At 38.6% G+C, this 21,211-nt stretch overlaps 1 protein-coding gene and 1 pseudogene across 1 annotated transcript; one reads left to right on the top strand and one right to left on the bottom strand.

Moving 5' to 3' along the window:
* Positions 1-13,680: 13,680 nt before the first annotated feature.
* LOC109439423 (olfactory receptor 7A17) lies at positions 13,681-14,655 on the top strand. Its single transcript, XM_019719729.2, has one exon. It carries the CDS (start codon positions 13,687-13,689, stop codon positions 14,653-14,655), a length of 969 nt encoding a protein of 322 aa, XP_019575288.2. The 5' UTR covers positions 13,681-13,686.
* Positions 14,656-20,360: 5,705 nt separating this feature from the next.
* Positions 20,361-20,902, bottom strand: LOC109439422 (olfactory receptor 7A17; annotated as a pseudogene).
* Between the last annotated feature and the right edge of the window lie 309 nt (positions 20,903-21,211).

Below are 21,211 nucleotides of genomic sequence, written 5' to 3'. Positions count from 1 at the left end.
AAAACTACCGTTGTCATCTCACCCCACTGCAATCTACCCCCCCTCCATTGACGCTGTTCATTCAAAGGGAACAATAAGTACCTTCCAGATTGACAAACACATGGTTTTAATTCATTAATATGCTTTATTGCTCTGATGTATATAAAATAGTTTACCTCTGTGCCTTTTTAAAATCAATATAAACTTTTAAAAAATTATGAGTAAGAATGCATGCCTCTGGCATTCTCTGTATTTCCTCCCTCAAACAAAGATAATGAGGTTTACATTATAAATTTCCTTCAAATAATCAGATCTTAAATTTTAAAAATCAAATTCTCTACTGTTTTAAAAAGCATTTTATATTTATTGATTTATTTTTCCATTTTCCTTATTATATGATTTTTTATATAACTTTTTTCATTTTTTAGCTTTAAAACATTGAATTTTTTAAAAATCAGTAGATAGACACCAAAGAGGCATTCAATAAAATATCAATCTTCATAAATTTTTTGAAAATTAAAAATAACAAGATACTTCCTAGACATGACATATTTAAAATTTTCTGAACTTAGAACCTTTGGAAGAAACCATAGAGGGAAATGTATATAGATTAAACAATTTCTGGATTTCAAAAAAGAGCTCTCAAATAAAAGGGGAAACAATATCCAAGAAAATATATGAAGAGTAAAAATAATAAACAAGTGTTGATATTCTGAATTGAAATAGAGCCTTTACAAATTTGCTTTTTAAAGAACACCTGTGCTTCAAAATGGTCAAAAGGTGTGAAAAGGAAATAAAATTTAAAAAAGAGGAAATAAAAGTACTTAAACTATGGGAATGATATTGTCAAAGAGCTTAAAAATGTTTAAAAAATCATTTCATATTTATTTTCCTGTTTTCCTTAATTATATGATTTTGTTTCCAAATTTCAAATTTATGCATTGATTTTTCATTCTGATAAATGTAAAATGAAAAATATCATTTTTTAGAATCAATAAGCATCAATATATTTTATAATTTATCTGAATGTGTTCATAACTCTACAACAAAATTCTTTTAGGCTACAGTTTGTCTTCCAAACGGTTATTATGAGTGGCATAGTCTATTAGTTCTTAATGTCTGAAATGACTTAATTTAATCATCAGTCTTGAGTGAAAGTTCTTTATTCTGGAACTAGAGTATTAGGTTGATAGTAATGGAGACTTAGAAAGTTGAAGATATTACTCCATGGTCTTCTGGCATTTATTGTTACTAATAAAGGTTTTGCTGTCAGTCCTGTTGCTTTTATTTTATAGAAAATCTCTCTCTCTGGAAGCTTTTAATTTTTCACTTTGTCATTGATGCTACAAATTCACCATAACCTATTTAGGAATATATTTATTTTATATATACTGCTCTATGTGTAATCTAACAATTTTATTTTATTCAATTCTGGAATAGCCTCAGCCATTTAAGCATTTTTCATATATATTCATATATATGTATGTATATATGTGTATATATATATATATATATATATATATATATATATATATATATTACAGAGGTAAATCAATGCGTATCTATCTATCATATACCTACCTACCTACCTATCTGTATAAGCAGAACTCTCCATTCAATTTGTTTAGCTCTCTTCTTCTAGGAAAACTATTCATTAGATCTGTCATCTGTCCTTCAGCTAACAATATCACCCCAATAATATATTTTCTTGTCTCTTCTCTCCTCTTCTCTGAAATTAAATATTTTCGAACCTTGACTATGCAGCACTGATTTTGGTTTCCATAGTCATGATAATAGCTTTCATTGAAAATTCTCCCTAACTCATTCTATGAGGCCAACATTATCCTGATACCAAAACCTGGTAAGGACAACACAAAAAAAGAAAACTACAGACCCATATCTCTGATGAATACAGATGCAAAAATCCTAAACAAAATTCTAGCAAATCGAATACAACAATGCATTCAAAAGATTATTCATCACGACCAAGTGGGGTTCATCCCAGGGGCACAAGGATGGTTCAACATCTGCAAATCCATCAATGTGATACATCACATAAACAAAATAAAGGACAAAAATCATATGATTATATCAATTGATGCAGAAAAAGCATTTGACAAGATACAACATCCATTTATGATTAAAACGCTTAATAAAATAGGTATAGAAGGAAAATACCTTAACATAATAAAGGCCATATATGACAAACCCTCAGCTAATCTCATAATTAATGGTGAAAACTGAAGCCCTTTGCTCTACATTCAGGAACACAACACGGCCATCCCCTATCACCTCTGCTTTTCAACACAGTGTTGGAAGTCCTCGCCAGAGCAATCAGGCAAGAGAAAGAAATAAAAGGCATCCAAATTGGGAATGAAGAAGTTAAATTATCACTCTTTGCAGATGTCATGATGCTATCTGTAGAAAACCCTAAAGACTCCACCAAAAAGCTATTAGAAACAATCAACGAATACAGTAAAGTTGCTGGCTACAAAAACAACATACAAAAGTCCATTGCATTCCTATATACTAACAATGAAATCTCAGAAAAAGAAATACAAAAAACAATTCCTTTTGCAATTGCAGCAAAAATAATAAAATACCTAGGAATAAACTTAACCAAGGATGTGAAAGACCTATATGCTGAAAACTATAAGACATTTTTGAAAGAAATTGAAGAAGACGCAAAGAAATGGAAAGACATTCCATGCACAAGGATTGGAAGAATCAACATAGTTAAAATGGCCATATTACCCAAAGCAATATACAGATTTAATGCAATCCCCATCAAAATCCCAACGGCATTTTTTAAAGAAATAGAACAAAAAATCATCAGATTTGTTTGGAACCACAAAAGACCCCAAATACCCAAAGCAATCTTAAGAAAAAAAGAACAATACTGGAGGTATCATACTCCCTGACTTTAGCTTGTACTACAGGGCTACAATAATCAAAACAGCATGGTATTGGCAGAAAAACAGACAACATAGACCAATGGAATAGAATTGAGAACCCAGAAATAAAACCACATAAATATGGACAGATAATTTTTGACAAAGAAGCTAAAAACATACAACGGAGGAAAGGCAGCCTCTTCAATAAATGGTGCTGGGAGAATTGGATAGCCACATGCAAAAGAATGAAACTGGACTGCTATCTGTCACCATGTACCAAAATTAATTCAAAATGGATCAAAGACTTAAGCATAAGACCTGACACAATAATCGGCATAGGATTGGATTGTTTGGGTTTTTTATGTTTAGTTATATGAGTTATATATATATATTTTTTTTTTTGGATATTAATGCCTTATCGGATATATCATTTGCAATATCAGATAAAGTTTTTTCTATTCAGTAGGTTGCCTTTTTATGTTGTTAATGGTTTCCTTTGGTGTGTAAAGCTTTTTGGTTTGATATAGTCACATTTACTTATTTTTGCTTTTGATGCCTGGTTAATCTTACCTTAAAGTTAGCTGATTAGCAAACATATTCCATCTATTACCTGAATCCTCCTTTGCTATGAAAAATGACATATGATAAGTTTCTATGGGCTGGGATGTGCACATCTTTTGGAGGTGCTCATTCTGCCTACTATAAAATATTTTTCAATAATATATTATTTGGTTACCCAAGGACCCTTATATAAAAGAATCAAACAAGATATTTCCCAGAAGTATATCATATGATGTCATTCATGAATCTTTATATAAAATACATGTGAACAATGAATTTTTAATAGTGTCTGGAATGAATGAACACACTATTTGTTTTACATTACATGCAACTGCAATCTGTGGTTCAGAAGACCTAAAACTTCCTGCACCTGATTCTAACCCAGGGCCCCAGCCTTGCTGCTCAGACAGTGATCCTCAGACCAGGACCTGCGACATCAGCGTCACCTGGGAGGTTGTTTGATTCTCAGAATCTCTGGGCCCACCAGGCTCTTCATCAGAACTAGAATCCTGGGTGACTCATAGGCACATCGAAGTTGGAAAAGTGCTGGCCTACACTAGGTTTACTCACGTTCTCGTGTTGACAGTTGGGGGGCTTTTTGTGTGTTGGGTTTTGTAGGCATTTAGCACCCTCCCTCCAGACACTGCCAAATATCCTCAGGGGTAAAATCATCTCATGTAGAGAACCAGTGACCACAGTTCAAAACCTAAAAGCATTCTGACAGAATTCCAATCAAAAGCCCATCACCTATTAGTTTGTAACTTTGGGCAGATCAGTAAACCCCTTCAAGCCCCATTTCTGCAATGGGGAATAGAGTTCATAATAATACCAGCTCATAGAATGGACTTTTCTAAAAATTAAATCGACAATGCCTATGAGATGCTAAGCTCAAAACATATGGCATAAAATTATCTAAACGTATCTCTTATAATGAACAAATACTTTATGAAGCACTAAATGACAGGTATTAACTTGTGATATACGTATAAAATACCTAATTATTTTGACAAATGTGTCATGTAGCCTAAACTGTGGTGCCCAAGATTACATATCAAAGGAAGACAGTTCTCCCCTGTACTGAAGAGGGAATAGCAGTTGTATGGAGTTATCAGGTCTTTGTCCTTATCACAAGTCAATGCTTTAAGGATCAAAGGGACCTGGTCCTGACAGTTCCTTAGCCTCAGACTTTGGAAAAAATGTGAACTCAGGGTTAGGATAAGGTGATAGGAGGTTAGACCTCTGGGAAGCAGACAAGATCCAGGAGAAGGAGTCATAAAAACGGGATTCACTTCACTTATAACACAGTCTCTGAGGATCAGAGATTCATTAGGAAAAATTGCCTTTCTGTTTATTCCAGAGGCCCCGGGGGGTAATCGGGTGCCTAGCAGTTGAAATAAGAAGAGGAAACTGTGTCTGATGAGTAGATACAGAGAGCATTGTTACGCCTTCTCTGTGCGGTCCCTCAGCTTGTACCACGTTGGTGGACAGGACATGGGTGTTACTTTTGACTCCTGAGCTGGCTGTGAACTGATGCTTCACTCCTTCCTGCTGTCTCGTGTGGGGACAGAGCTTCAGTCTCCATCATGAACCTTCCAGGGAGTAATTCTGACTTCCACCAGAGTCCTTGCTCTCAGAGACCCCATCCAGGTGAGTCTGAGAGCCCAGCAGGTACTGAAGGAAAGGGTCAGAGAGGATGGTTCCTGAGAAATCTTACCTGAGTCACTGCAACCCTAATCAGACTAGCCCAAAGGGATCACCGTGTTTGTACTCTTGGTTAAGTAACTAATTTGAAGTTAAGTTGTTTAATACATTAATAAAGATGTATTTGTTTGAATCTGCAATACAGGGGCCATAGTTGACAATTAAGGGATGGGCATGGATGTACCATTTGGTGACCCTGTAGAATGAGTGAGATGCATAAAATGGTTGCAGTACAATGAAAACATGTCAGAGCAGTTTCGCTGTTGGGGGAGTAGGAAAATAGAGTGTTAGGTGTGGAGGCCGGTGCAGTGAAGTGAGAGCGTTTGTATGAAATTTCTAAGCTGGGGTGTATTTGAGCATGTTTTGTATTCACTGGAAAGATCCAGGCCAGTGGAGGGAGGAACTACCTTGCAACAGCTGTTTGTGAGACATACATTGCAGTATCTTCTCTCCTCCTGGGTACTCACATGAAAAAGTTATTTAATAGGTCTAATGAGGAATACTAATAGATTTATTTGAATTATTTCATTACTGGCAAGGCTGCATATATTCCTGGGTTTGTTACTTTTTATTTTCTCTATTGAAACAGTAGGAATTCCTATCCCACACTCACTGTTTTCCACAAGTTGTCATGTATTCTATATTTTTCATGAGAAATTTTGTCATGTACTTGGGGAATATAAATTGAGGACTGACTTAGGCAAAGATATGGTACTGAGATATGGTACTGTGAAAAAAAGTCTGTACTGCAATGGTGGAGAAATTAAGGTCACCTATTGCACCTTAAATATTAAAGACAACCACCAAACCATTGTCTGGGTTGCCAGAGGGTAAGGGGGGTGGGGGTGGGGGGTGGGAGATGAGGGTAAGGGGGATCGAATATATGGTGATGGAAAGAGAACTGACTCTGGGTGATGAACACACAATGGGATTTATAGATGATGTAATACAGAATTGTACACCTGAAATCTATGTAATTTTACTAACAATTGTCACCCCAATAAATTTAATTTAAAAAAGTAAATAAATAAACATTATCTGTTGACTTCCAAAAAAAAAAAATATATATTAAAGACAAAGAGGCATCATAGTCAGTTTACATTTAAGCAATGATGACTTCACTGTACCTGCTAGTGGGTAGAATATCTCCAAATCTACTTAAAATTTATTTTCTACTTCATGTGATTTTTTTACCATAAAGGGAAGCTTATGAATGAAGAGGCTTAAATTCAGTTCCCTCAGCAAATTTTATTGAATAAATGTCTGTATCAGATTCTTTTGCTGCTGTAAAATATTCCTGCACTAGTTGCCTAAAACAAACAAATGTATGCTCTTCCAGTTCTTGATCTTAGAAGCTTGAATTCATCTCACAGGCTAATATCAAGATGTCTGCAGGGCTGGGTCCTTCTAGAGGCTCTGGGGAAAATCTGTTCTCTCCAATTCCAGTTTGTTGCTGGTCACCTACATTCCTTGGCTCATGGCCCTTCTTCCATCTTCAAAGCCAACAATGTAGCATTTTCAGATCTCTCTGTTGTCTCTTTTCAAAAATTACAGAACGATCGTGGTTAACTTAGTCCCACCTGCATGGTCCTGGTTCATCTTAAAGTCTGTGGATTAGCAACCCTGTCCCATTTCTACACTAATCCTCCCTTGCTGTATAAATATCATATTCAAAGGCACTGGGGATAGGGCGTGGACATATTTTGGAGGCCCTCGTTTTGCCCAGTACAACGTCTTTTCAGAAATGTATTATTTTGTGTCACTCAAGGTCCCTTATATGAAAGAAACACAAAGAATTTATCACAGCCTTTGGAATGAGTGAATACACTATTCCTTTAAAATTACATGCAAATATGTTTTTTAGTTCAGAAAACCTGAAACTGCCTGCCCCTGACTCTGACACAGGACCTCACCTGCTCCTCAGAGCGGGGGTCACACACCAGGAGCTGCAGCATCAACACCCCCGGGAGCCGGTTAGAAATGCAGACTCTCTGAGCCCCCAGACCCTGCTGACTCAGATTCTGCATTTCTAGTAAAACGCTTGTTGAGTCATTTGCACATTGAAGTTGAAGTGTTGGTTTAGACTAGATTTTCTCACCAATTTCTGTTGACATCGGGGGCAGGATAATAATTGGGGGGGGGTGCTTTCCTGTGGGATGTACGTGTTTAGCAGTAACCCTTCAGACATTGCCAAACATCCCCAAAGAGAAATCATTTCTAGTTGATAACCACGGCCTAGAAGCACCAGACATAATTACAGTTAAGGCCCAATCACATATTTGGATATTAACTTTAGGCTGATCACTAAATTTCTCCATTTCTGCAACACAGAATGGAGTTGAAAAACGTACTTCATCATGTTCATAAAAATTAAACTAGAAAATCCTTGCAAGGTGCTAAGCTTCATTTACAGTGCATAACAAGATCTGAATATATCTCTTAGAGTTAACTAACATTTTATAATGAGGGGCTAAATGACAGCTCTTAACTTTTGAAGTTAAGTACAAAATTCCTAATCATTATGGCAAAAGTTTCATGAAGCCAATGCATGTGGTGCCAAGGTTTATTATCAAAAGAATCACTCTCCTGGTTGAAAAGAAGAACAAAAATTTCCTGGAGAAATCAGGGGCTGGATCATCACAAGTCAGTGCTACAGACTCAAGGGACCCAGTACAGACAGGTTCCTCAGTCTCAGACTTGGAGGAAACCTAACTCAGAGTTGTGATGAAGTGCTAAGAGATTTAGAGATATGGAAGAGAGGACAGTTCTTGGAGAAGAACTAATTTAAAAACTGGATTCATGTGACTTGTAACCTGGTCTCTTGGGAACAGAGAATCATTAGGAAATTTTCCTTCATTCTGGAACATTTTCCCACAGAGGAATCATGTGCTGGAGATTGGAGTAGCAAGAGAGAAATGTGCCTGATGAGCACATACTGGAAGCTATAAATATCTCCTCATCAACCGCTGAGTCAGCAAGGAAGAGAAGTGGAGCTCACCAGGCCAATCAGAGTCAGATTTGGCCTGTGGGGGGCGGGCTCAACAAGGCAACAAGCCTGCCTGCCACACAGGAGAAGGACTCCTCACAGGGAAAATATCAACTATCCTTCAGTCCTCCCCCTGAAGCCATACACCTCAGTCTGCCCCCCAGTATGTCTCCAAGGTCCCCCGAGTCACCATCCCTCCGCTGGAGCCCAAGGTGACTGCCGGAGAGTGAGTGAGTCTGTGTGCGGGCTGTTTAACAGGACGTTTGGGTTCCCGCAGCCTTCTGTCTCACCCAACAGTCAGAAACCCCACTGTTTTTTACAGACAGATGTTGTGCAGACAGATGTGTGTGTCTTCCTGGTATCAGTACTTCTGTGTTTTTCACAGACAGATGTGTGTGTCTTCTTGGTATCAGTACTCTGGGCTGGGGAGCTTGGGGTGGGCAGGGGGTCCCTTGCTCCTCTCGGCAAAACCAATGCAGCCCAGATATCCCTCCTGATTCTCAACTGCCACACAAAGGTGTGGGGCCCATTCTGCATCTCAGTCCCTCCTACCAGTCTCCACGTGGCTTCTTCTTTAAATTTTCAGTTATAGGACTTCTCTTTGGCTAGACTTCAGATGGTTTTTCAGGTTGTTTGTTCTATAATTCAGTTGTTATTTTATTGTGTTTGCGGAAGGACACAGGCACAGTGTTTATCTACTCTGCCATCTTGGATCTTTCAATAGTTTTTTGGGGTTTTTTTGTCATTAGTTTTTGACAGTTTTATCATAATGTGCCTTGGAGAAGGCCTTTTTGGATTGAGATAATTAAGTGTTCTCTTTGCTTCTTGGATTCAAAGATCCAGTTCTTTCCATAGGTTTTGGAAGTTGTCGTTGACTATTTGTTTGAATATACTCTCTGTTCCCTTCTCCCTTTCTTCTCTTTCTGGTACTCCCATTATTCTTATATTGCTCTTTCTGAGGGAGTCAGATAGTTCTTGCAGAGTTTTTTCATTTCTTTTAACTCTCATTTCTCTCTCTTCTTCCATCAGCTTTGTTTCCAGATTTCTATCTTTAGATTGGTGTCACTAATTCTTTCCTCCTCTGATCAGCTCTATTTCCAAAGCTTGCTATTTCATTCTTCATCTCTTGAGTTCTTGAACTCCAGAATTTCTGTTTGGTTCTTTTTTAAAGTTTCAATCTCTGGGTAAGTACTGATTTCGTGTTGATTTTATTTCTGAGTTCATTAACTGCCAATCTGAGTTTTCTTGAAACTTGTTGAGTTTTTTCAGAATTAGAATCTTGAATTCCCTGTCATTTAAGTCACATATTTCTATGTCTTCAAGTTTATTTTCAGGAGACTTATTTTTTTTCCGAGAGCTGCTTTGTTACCTTGATTGTTCAAGGCTTTTGATGGATCATTTCTTCTCCTAGGCATTTATGGAAATGAGCTCTGCAGCAGATTGACATGAAGAGGTCTTTCTTTTGTTTTCAAGTAGGTGGCTCTGGAGTATTTTATTTTCTCTTGCCCTGTTCTGGCTTCTCACGTAGAGATGCTTTTTATACCCTAGGGAGGTGGATGTCTCCTCTGTGACAAGGGGTATCCTCGATCTCAAGGCACCACCCCCATGGGAGAATGTGCTGGGCGATGGGGTCTGAGCCCCTGATATTGCAATGCTGTCCCTGCAGCCAAACGCGGTGCTGTGGCACCTGAGGTGTCCTAGGTACCCTCCCTGGAATCCGCCATGAAGGATTGGGGCAGGGTGTAGTGGGAGAGGCTGCTCTTGCTCTTGTGTTTGTGTCTTTTTCTCCCCTGAGTAACGCTGACCTGTGCATCTCCACACTTGTCACTGAGATTAACCTCATTGTGCATCAGCTGCTCAGTAACTGTCTCTTCAGTTCTCAGGGCTGTAGATATTCTGCTCTTTATCTCAACACAGTGCTACAGTTTTTTTCTCAGGCCTGCTGCTTGCTCTGGGAAGGTGAAGGGTTTGAGCTCTGTGAAGGTGAGGGGACGTGTCCAGGCTCCATGGCTTTGTCTTCTGCCTGGCAGTGAGGGCTTCTAGGTGACAGCTGTCGCACTTCGTATTCAGGCAGCCCTGATCTCTGGGCTCAGCTATATTACATGCTCGTCACTCAGGCAAGAATGGTCGGGGCACCAGAGAGTGCACCCGCAGCCTAAATTGTCCCCTCTCTTGGGATGGGCAGTGAGATCCCTGCTATGTCTGCGGCACCCATCTCTGCTCTTCTCTCTTCCCTCCTCCCCTGTTTGCCCCAATTCACCCACCTTCAGATGTTTTGATGTGGGGAATCTCTCAGCCATGTTTGTGTGTTGTAGAGGAAATCATTTGTTGAATTACAACTGTTCAACTTGTAGCTTCAAGGGGAGAAGTTGAGGAGACCCTCATGCTGCCATGCTTCTGACATCACTCTTATAGGGCATTTTTGACCATAAATTTTTAAAATTTTTATTTAAATATATCTATCTTCTTACTACTGAGTTTCTTGCTTTAATTACAATGGCTCTTCACATCTGTAAATTTTATATGTGGTTTCTAGATGTTCATAAAAAATGCATTGGTTACTCTTACACTGAGGTCATAATCTCTGATTTCTTGTATGGTGTTTGGGGAAGGGAACCAATTTCATATTCTTCCAGATAGATAGCCATTTAAGCCAGCTTTTGTTTAACAATTTGTCCTTTTCTAACTAAATTGAAATATAAGCTTGCCATACTGTAAATCTTCATACATATTGAGACTTAATTCCAGTTTCATTAAACCAATAATCACTGGGCATCTGCTATGTGACAGAACATATTATATTCTTTTATATCCAGTACTTTGACAATTTAATTATTAATCCATGTTAATATCATTAAATTGGTGTTTTTAAATCTTGTTTCACTTAGTGTTTGATTCTCCATTTAATTTTGCTTACTAGGGTTGTTTTAAAACTACTCATTTTAACCTGGTTTCATTATCCCTTCATTCTTTTCATTTTGTCACTTTTCATGTTTTTGGATTTGTTGCCTATAGAAGTGCACATATGTTGCATTCACATGTGTTTGTGAAAAATACAAAAGTGAACAGAACAGGTGAAGTTCCTCCCCCTCTGCATCATGCAGCATAACAGCAAGGACAGAGAACAATGAAATCAATGTGTGTTTGCAGTAATGTCCTCAGGCAGAATCATGCGAAGAAAGTTATTTAGGATAAACAGATAGAATTGTCAGAGTGTGAGCAGGACTTCAAAGCATGGCCTGGGGAGGTATTTGTGTGTTGGATGGAGACCAGAACAAGGACCAGAGTGTGCCCATTGGGTTTGTCACCAAAGAGATCAAAACCCAAAGCCCATGAATAACATAGAAAAGATGCCAGGAAAAAATAACAGGAAAAGGGAGAAAGGGGCCAGCCTCACCCCAATCATATCATATAAAAGTGAATTGCTCAAATAACAAGAATAGGCACAAGAAAAAAAAAGTCTACTGCTTGATACTAAAAATGTTCAATTTTTTTTATCCTTAATATATTTTGTTTTGTGAGGTGTTGGTTTTTCCCTTTGTTCATATACTTTTAGGTATACAATCTGAAAGGTGTTTGACACCATAAACATATCAGTGCTTTCGTCTTTTGGACAAGTTTATTTTGGGTTTCTTACTGTTTTTCTGGGCCTCAAGGGAATGTCATCAGGGTTGGAGAGCTGCCAGAACCAAGGGAGATTGTTCTTCCTCATAGTCTCTCAGGGACCACTGGCACTTGTTGAATTTCTTTTTCCTCATCCACTTTATTCTTATCCCCACTGCTCTCTCTCTCTCCTCTTATTGGACAGATTGTTTTAAATGTTTGTTTAAATACCCAGCAAAAAATGTCCATTCCAACATGGAGCAGTAGTTTATGTGTCCCCGGCAGGCTTAAGAATTGGAATTGCTGGGGAATATTTTTACAGTACACAGGGGAAAGATCACTGATCCGGCCATCGAGGGTTGTAGCCGTTTCTAGCCGAATCAGTATGGCTGGGGCTGAGACAGACGACTGACGAGAGACATGGAAATAACACAACACAGAAGGCTATGGTATTCTGTGAGTGCACATGTGTGTGTGTGTGTGTTGGTGAGAGAGAGAGAGAGAGAGAGAGAGAGAGAGAGAGAGAGAGAAAGAGAGTTCTGAGTCTGAGCAATCCCCAGATAAGGGAGACTAGGGCTTATATACTCCTGGTGAATCTTGCAATACAGGGGCCAGAACTCAATCAAACAAAGATATGAAGGAGGGGATCTATTAGGTTGGTACAAATATAATTGCAGTTTTTGAAATTATTTTTAACCTTTCAAACCACAATTACGTTTGCACCAACCTAATATTTCCATGCATGGGACACCTTTACAATAAGACTAATAAAATGTAAGAGGTAGTGTGGACGAGGAAGACCCTGTGTCTGAGGTTTTAGCAGTAGCAGAGAGGCCACTTCACTCCCCAGCATTCTCTGACACCTTCTTTCATCATCTACCTCATTCTCACTTGAAACACTGGCTTCCTTTTTTGACTTGAACATTTGAAACAAGCATATTCCTCAGGAACTTTGCACTGTCCAGTCCGTCAGCCTGGCACGCACTTCTCCACATAAATTTGCATCTCTCTTCCTCTCTTATGTTAAACAAAATCTTTCAGGGCCAAAAGCTTTTCTAACACAAAGCTAGCCAAAAAAGGACCAGGTCCTGTGCCATAAACCACCAGCACCAGGGCTAGGTGGAAAAGACAAACATGTCCACTGTCCTGAAGTTGACGGGCTTTTTTATACATGTTTTTGGGAAGAACGATGTAAGTTGTTTCGAAAGAATTTACATTGGCTACAGATAAGGGGGGTCGGGAAAGGTGAAGTGGGCGCAGTTCTAGGACAGGTGTACCGTCTGTAAGAAAGAAAGAGTTACTACTTTGATTGTTTATAGGCAACAGTGGTGAAAGTTCACATACATGCAGGATGTGGTGGCATCTAGTGGTCACTACAGAAGTTGCTTCAAAGCTCCAACATTCATTCAGGAATGTGAGCAGTCTTTGCTGGTTGGCCCATAGCTACTAGCTGGTTAACTACTCTTGTCTCTCTCTCTCACTATCTGATCCCACTCCAATTTAATTTAGGACATCTGAGAATTTTTCCCTTCTCATTTACTAGAGGTCTCTGTTCAAATGTCACTTTTTTTGCAGGCCTTACCTACATACCCATGAAAAACAGAATGCTGCAGTCACTCTCTGCTTTCGACCATCTTTCCTTTTCTCCTACCACCTGTCACCACCAAAAACAATTTGCAATTTTATTATTTGCTTCTATATTCTTTCTCCATCGTTGAATTGTAGGAAATTTCGTTCTTCAGCACCCAATACGCAATGCCTAGACAATGCCTGAAACATGGTCAGCCCTATCTGAGATGCCACAGGATATCCCACCAAGGGACCATATCCATACACAAAATATTAAAATTAATGTCCGGACTGCAAAGTATAAATTGTACCATTTCAAATATGTTAGTAATGCAAGTTTGTGTGAAAATTAATCATGTTATTTGCATCTATTCTCATAGTCACCTCCACCACATGGAACCAGAGAATCTTACAAGAGTTTCAGAATTTGTTCTCCTGGGACTTTCAGAGGAGCCAGACCTGCAGCCCCTCCTCTTTGGGCTTTTCCTCTCCATGTACCTGATCACTGTGTTAGGAAACCTGCTCATCGTCCTGGCCGTCAGCTCAGACTCCCACCTGCACACGCCCATGTACTTCTTCCTCTCCAACCTGTCCTTTGTGGACATCTGTTTCACCTCCACCACCGTCCCTAAGATGCTGGTGAACATCCAGACGCAGAGCAAAGTCATAACCTATGGAGGCTGCATCACGCAGATATATATTTTCATACTCTTTGCAGGGTTGGATGACTTTCTCCTGACCGTGATGGCCTATGACCGCTTCGTGGCCATCTGTCACCCCCTGCACTACACGGTCATCATGCACCCCCGGCTCTGTGGACAGTTGGTTCTGGTGTCCTGGATCATGTGTATCCTAAATTCCTTATTACAAAGCTTAATGGTGCTGAGACTGTCCTTCTGTGCAGACTTGCAAATCCCCCACTTTTTCTGTGAACTCAACCAGATGATCCAACTTGCCTGTTCTGACACCTTTCTTAACAACATGGTGATGTATTTTGCAGCTGTTCTGCTTGGTGGTGGTCCTTTCGCTGGTATCCTTTACTCATATTCCAAGATCGTTTCCTGCATACGTGCAATGTCGTCGGCTCAGGGGAAGTATAAAGCATTTTCTACCTGTGCATCTCACCTCTCGGTCGTCTCCTTATTTTATTTAACAAGCCTAGGAGTGTACCTCAGCTCTGCTGTGACCCACAATGCACACTCTAGTGCTACAGCCTCGGTCCTGTACACAGTGGTCACACCCATGCTGAACCCCTTCATCTACAGTCTCAGAAATAAAGATATAAAGGGGGCTCTGAAAGCATTGTTTGTGAAGTTAACTACAAACAGACCAATTGTCTTAAGACTGAAGAAGTATCCATGAAAGAAGAAGTCAAAAGCTCAGAGTCAGATATTATGATTATTTTCAGACTGTGGAAGTAAAACTTGCTCTTTCTATTTATTTTCTGAAATTTACATTTCTTTAGCCACATCTTCTCTATTCAACAGTATGTAACTCAGTTAAGCTTTCGGCTCTCTCAGATATTCAACAGCTCTTCCCTTTGTTGTTTTCCTGCTGTCCCAAATTTCTTTTTAACCATGGATCAGAAATATTTGGAAATTCTCATTTATCTAATGCAATGATATAGATTTTTTTAAGAATAATTTTTCTCAAACAGCATGTCATACCAAATAATTTTTCTTTTGTTTTCCTAAGAATATTGTCATAAGTAGTAGTACTTAAATGGAAAAAGAAACAAAAACAAAAAACTACACTTGATGACCAAGGCAATTTATATAATTTGATAAAACAGGAAAATCTGAGACTACTGTTTTTCACTTGATGTTATACATTACTTTATATATTATCATCTTAACTGCTCTTCCTGATAATGTAGACTATAACATACCAGTGTGTTTTATAGATGGTCACTGGGTTTATTCTCCTCATTAGAATCCTGTTCTCTTTTAGCTTGGTGGGCATAACGGCACTGGCAAAATGATTATCAAATATATGTCTCCAAGAAGAGTCTTAATTGAGAGATGAATTGTAATAACTAGATTGAAATAATACCACTTTAAAATCACAGGTGAATTTCAATATGATGGAGCAAAATTTTAAACCACACATCGTATTACTATGCAAAATATTTATTGTTCATTGGAATAAGGAGGAATGGTGCCCATGTGTAAGTGGATTTATACATATGGTTCAAGGTTGGCTGGTGTTTTTCTATATTTTGTTGAATTATCTTTATTCTTCTGATTGAAAACTTTCAGTGCTACATATAATATGACTCTTTTCATTATTGTGAAAATATAGATTCACTTTTCTAAATTTTCCATAAGCACAGATGGGATGGTGAACGGTTATTATATCTCTCCATCGTGCTCTGGATTCCGTCCATCTTTTATGATCAAAGAATGTCTCGAAAGAGCTTGCACTCTTATTCAGTCATGAGAGTCAGAGTCAGCAGCTTTCCTACACATACACACTGTCCTTTCAACCTCTCCTGGTTATCTGGTCATGAAGCCCAAAGAGAGTTTTTAAATACAGTTGTGTGAAATAAACTAAAATAACACAGTAACCATGAATGCTGTCTTAAAAAATGTGAACAAATGCCAACCATAATCAGCAGCAGATTATTATAATTGTCTTCACTTCTGTTCACTTTGGTTATTGTATCAGTTAGCTATTGTTGCATAACAAGAAATCCTAAAAGCAAAATATTTAATATAATGCCTTTGTTACCAAGTGAGATTGTATTGCGGGGAGTTGTTCTGAGCTCCGCTGCTCTCCTTTTGGGTCTCTAGTCAGCTCTGGGTCTCTACATGTGTTCCTAAGGCTCCTTCATGATCCTGTGTGTGGCCATGGAGCTCTTCTCCCTTGAATATATATGGTCAGTTTACTCTATTTCTACACCTAGTTTCACCTTCTATTTTAAAGAAAAGAAAGAGTAGCAAATGTGAATTGCTTTAATTCACTTGTACTGTTCCAATAACTACACATCACACTTTGCTTTTTTCTCAGTGTAAATCAGCTACCTGTGCTCTATATCCTACTGTGATGGATGCCCTGTCAGTTTTATTTCCTGCTAAGTAACTAATTGGAGTATAATTACATAATATGAATGGTATATAGTTGAAATGTGCAATTTGGTGAATAAAAAGAACCATATCAAAATTACAGTCCATACCTCATGTTTCATTTTGTATATAAGTCAAGAAAGTGCAGAGTAAACTTAATGGCCTTTTAATGTAATTGTTAAACATTCATTATACCTCAGCCTCTATTTCCTTATTTCGGAAGGTAATGTGGAATAGTCAAAAGAAATTCAGACGAATGTTGCAAGAAAGAAGTTAAATGTGTGGGACATCTTTTGTTGAGTCCAAAGAACATGTTCAAAGGTGAAGTTGTGTGTATGTGTATGTGTATGTGTGTGTTTATTGTATACATTTTCATGTCAAATAAACATACACACATATATCTGTACACAAACTGATTTATCATTTCATATTTTATGTTGAAAGGAAACTTTAGAGAACATTGTACAGGATAAACCTGAAAAGAATGAATGTTTGAATTAACATGAAATTAAAAGATGTAGAAATTTAGACACAAAGATTTAAAGTATGAAAAGAATAACTTAAATGGTGAATTACTTTTCCTATCTTAATACCTCAAAGGCATCAAAATCAGAAGAACATTTACCTTAATACAGTAAGACATTCTCTACCTGTTGCGTCCAGCAAGACAAGAGCAGTGAGAGAACGAGAAGGGGCAGCGAAGGGTTAAGACAGGAACTAAAGTCAAGAGATTTATGCAATAGGTTACCAAGGCTCTCAAAGGACTGAGAGCCCCGAATCAGGCCACCTTGTGGCTTTTATTGATGTTCACACAAGGAAGTAACATTGTTTTCTCCACGGTCTGTGAATTTCACACATTACTTATACTAGGAAAATGATTCAAACTAATCACCCTTGCCTGCAAGCAGCGGAACCCTAAGTCTCAGGATGTCTGTACCTCCCCAAGGGACAAAACCTTTTTTTTTAATTAAATTTATTGGGGTGACAATTGTTAGTAAAATTACATAGATTTCAGGTGTACAATTCTGTATTACATCATCTATAAATCCCATTGTGCGTTCATCACCCAGAGTCAGTTCTCCTTCCATCACCATATATTTGATCCCCCTTACCTTCATCTCCCACCCCCCACCCCCCACCCCTCTTACCCTCTGGTAACCACTAAACTATTGTCTGTGTCTATGAGTTTCTGTTTCTCATTTGTGACAAAACCTTTATGCTGAAACTTACTGATATGAATAGATGGAGAACTGATGTTATCACATCATTGAATCTCTTCCCAAGCAGGTTGTGGGAAGGAATGTAGCCGCAGAGGCTCTCCTTAGCCGGGGGAAGGTGGGGTTCTGTGCCCACCTCTATCAACCCCGTGAGTTCTCCAGAGGGCCCCTATGCGACTGTGCCTGTCTCAGGTTGTTCCTTCCTTGAGGAATCTTACCCGTCATTGACTAACCAGCCGTCCTTTGGGTCCAAACAGGGAAACATATGTGTAAGCCCAAAGGTGAAGCTAAGTCCCTGAAAGGATCCGTCTCACAGACTCTCCTTTCTTTAGGGGCAGGTACGAGGGGACAGATGGGTAGGCTGCTTCGTGGCAACATCTACCAGCCAAAGAGGTTGAATTTCTTCAAACTGATGATAAATTTATTCTGCTTAAGGTGTGCTTACAGCACAAAATGCCTTTACCCAGGGGAGGCTAAATGAATGAATCGAGGCATTTATCTAAGTTTCCTGAATAAATTTTTGTTGGATAAATGGTACTAGACTTATTGGGAAGATAATATCACAAGTAAATATCTAACCACTATGCTCTAGCCCTGAAACTAATATAATATTGAATGTCAAATGTAATTTAAAAATAAAAAAATTTAGAGTTTGTATTCAATTTTTCATGCTAATGTAAAATTACCACACTAGTTATTTAAACAGACACATATATGCTCTTATAATTCCTGAGGTCAGAAACAGAAAATGGATCTCATTGGGCTAAAATCAAGATGTTTACAGGGCTATATTTCTTCTGCAGGCCACAAGGAAGAATCTATTTACTTTCCTATTCTAAGCATAGATTATAGTGCAAAAAAAACCAAACATATTTCTTATAAATACAGTGGTTACCAGAGGGTGAGGGAGGGAGGGAGGTGGTAAAAAGGGGTAAAGGAGTCAAATATGTGGTGATGGAAGGAGAACTGACTCTGGGTGGTGAGCACACCATGTGATATATAGACGATGTATCACAGAATTATACACTTGAAACCTATGTAATTTGACTAACCGTTGTCACTCCTATAAATGTAATTTTTAAAAAAACAATTATATCATAGTGAAGGATTAACTGACAGCTCTTAACTTGTGATAAGTATTAAATTCCAAATTGTTTTTACATATGTGTCATGAAGCCCAGTGTGTAGACTGAAGGTTCATATCAAAGGAATGTCGTTCTCCCCTTTGTTGAAGAGAAAAATAGCAATTTTCTGTAGATATCAGGGGCTGTATCTCCACCACAAGTTAATATTTTGGAGATTCGCGTTTTCTAATCCAGACTGGCTCCTCAGTTTTAAATTTAGAAAAACTTTTAGGTCAGGTTTGGGATAAGGTGCTGGGAGATTGGTCCTCTGGGAGCCAGCAGATTTGATGAGGAAGAACTATCATAATAAAAACAGGATTCACTTGACTTCTAAGCTGGTCTTTTGGACACATAGAATTTCCAGGGAAACTGTCCCTTCTGTCCAGACCTACAGGGAAATCATGTGCATAGAAGATGGAGTAACAAGATTGAAATGTACCTAATGAGCAGCATAGGGAGCTGTAAATATCTCCTCACCCCAGTCTCAGCAGGTGTGACGTTAGGCTCTATGGGACCAGGTTGTGGCTTATGGAGTCCTAACTTTGTCTAGGAGACGAATGCTTGACTCCTTGCTATTGTCTTGTGTGGAGAAAGGGCTTCAGACAACATCATCAACCATCACACGGAGACCTTCCCCTCAGAGTTCCCAATCAGGTGAGTCTGAGAGTCCAGTAGGTATTGCAGGAAAGGATCAGAGAGAATCAAAGCCAAGCACATTTACCTGAGGTCACTTGACAGCCACCAGCCTAGTCCAGAGCCTAGATATGTCTGTTGTTTGCTTGCCTGGTTAACGAATTAAGTATTTATTTATGATGCTAGAAAGAGGAAGTGAATGTTGAACTCAGCAATACCTGGGTAATTGTTGATGATTAACTGATGGAACCCTGTTAGACATGGCAACGGGAGGCATAAAGTATTTCAAGTAAAAGAGGAATACATCCAATGAGATTTGCAGTTAAATGGAGGAGGAAATTGAGTATTAGGGTGGAGGGATACCCAGGGAAATGAGGGCAGTTCATTTTTATTTTTATAATGGTGTATTTTTAACCTTGTTTCCATATTGATGAGAAAGATCCAGATCCAATATATTGCTTGCAAATATTACATTGCAACAGTGCCTCATGAGACATGCATTTCATAGTATCTTTTACTCTGGGTATTCCCATGAAAAAGAATTTATTTATTTATATATTTATTTTTAATTGAAGTTTATTGGGGTGACAATTGTTAGTAAAGTTACATAGGTTTCAGGTATACGATTCTGTCATACATCACCTATATATCACATTGTGTGTTGACCACCCAGAGTCAGTTCTCCTTCCATCACCATATATTTGATCCCTTTCACCCTCATCTACCATGCCCCTCTCCCCTTACCCTCTGGTAACCACTAAACTATTGTCTGTGTCTATGAGTTTCTGTTTCATTTGTTTGGTGGGATTGCAGGTTGGTGCAGCCACTATGGAAAACAATATGGATGTTCCTTGAAAACTTAAAAATAGAACTAGCTTATGATCCAGCAATTCCACTCCTGGGTATTTATCCAAAGAAATCCAAAACACTAATTCAAAAAAATATATGCACCCCTAGGTTTATTGCAGTGCTATTCACAATACCCAATACAAGGAAACAACCAAAATGCCCATCGGTAGATGACTCGATTAAGAAACTGTGGTACAGAAAAAGTGAGGAATTTCCATCTGTGCAAAAAGACAGTCGCAAAATCATTAAGCCCTATAATTAAGACTCCAGAACACGCAATAACCAGGATGCCAGAAGCAAAACGCCACAGTGCTTGGGATGACCATGTAGTGCAGTGGGTGACAAATGGCCACAAACCAGACATAGGTCATTCCTGTCAAGAGGAAACTGTCTAATCCTCCAAAAGGTATGTGAAAATACATCTGCATAATGCAGTCTTCATAGGTTATGACTTTGCTCTGTGTCTGGATGTTCACCAGCATCTTGGGGACGGTGGTGGAGGTGAAACAGATGTCCACAAAGGACAGGTTGGAGAGGAAGAAGTACATGGGCGTGTGCAGGTGGGAGTCTGTGTTGACACCAGGAGGATGAGCAAGTTCCCCAGCACAGTGATCAGGTACATGGAGAGGAACAAACAAAAGACCAGTGGCTGCAGCTCTGCCTCTTCTGAAAGTCCCAGAAGGATAAATTCTGAAACACAAGTTTGATTTCTTTGTTCCATGTAACTGATGAAACTGCTGGAATAGAGACAAGAGCATCACATATTTAGCCTCAAGCAGTGGTCATGAAATTAAGAGATATGAGGTGATTTGTGTTTTAAAAGCATTTAATTTGTTAATTCTTATGCATTTTTTTCAGATCTAATGCCTAGCACATATGCCTGTAAATTGTACACATCAAAATGGTAATCATGATACATTTTATATTACATATATTTTACCATGATAAAAAATTAATAATATAACAGTAATTTCTCCCAAGTAGTTAAGGAAGATATTGTATCAATTTCTGAAAATCTCTTCCAGAAAAT

Source organism: Rhinolophus sinicus, linkage group LG07, assembly GCF_036562045.2.
Source record: "Rhinolophus sinicus isolate RSC01 linkage group LG07, ASM3656204v1, whole genome shotgun sequence".
Classification (NCBI taxonomy): domain Eukaryota; kingdom Metazoa; phylum Chordata; class Mammalia; order Chiroptera; family Rhinolophidae; genus Rhinolophus; species Rhinolophus sinicus.
The sequence above is the reverse complement of the archived record's forward strand: the minus strand, read 5'-3'. Positions and strand labels throughout refer to the sequence as shown.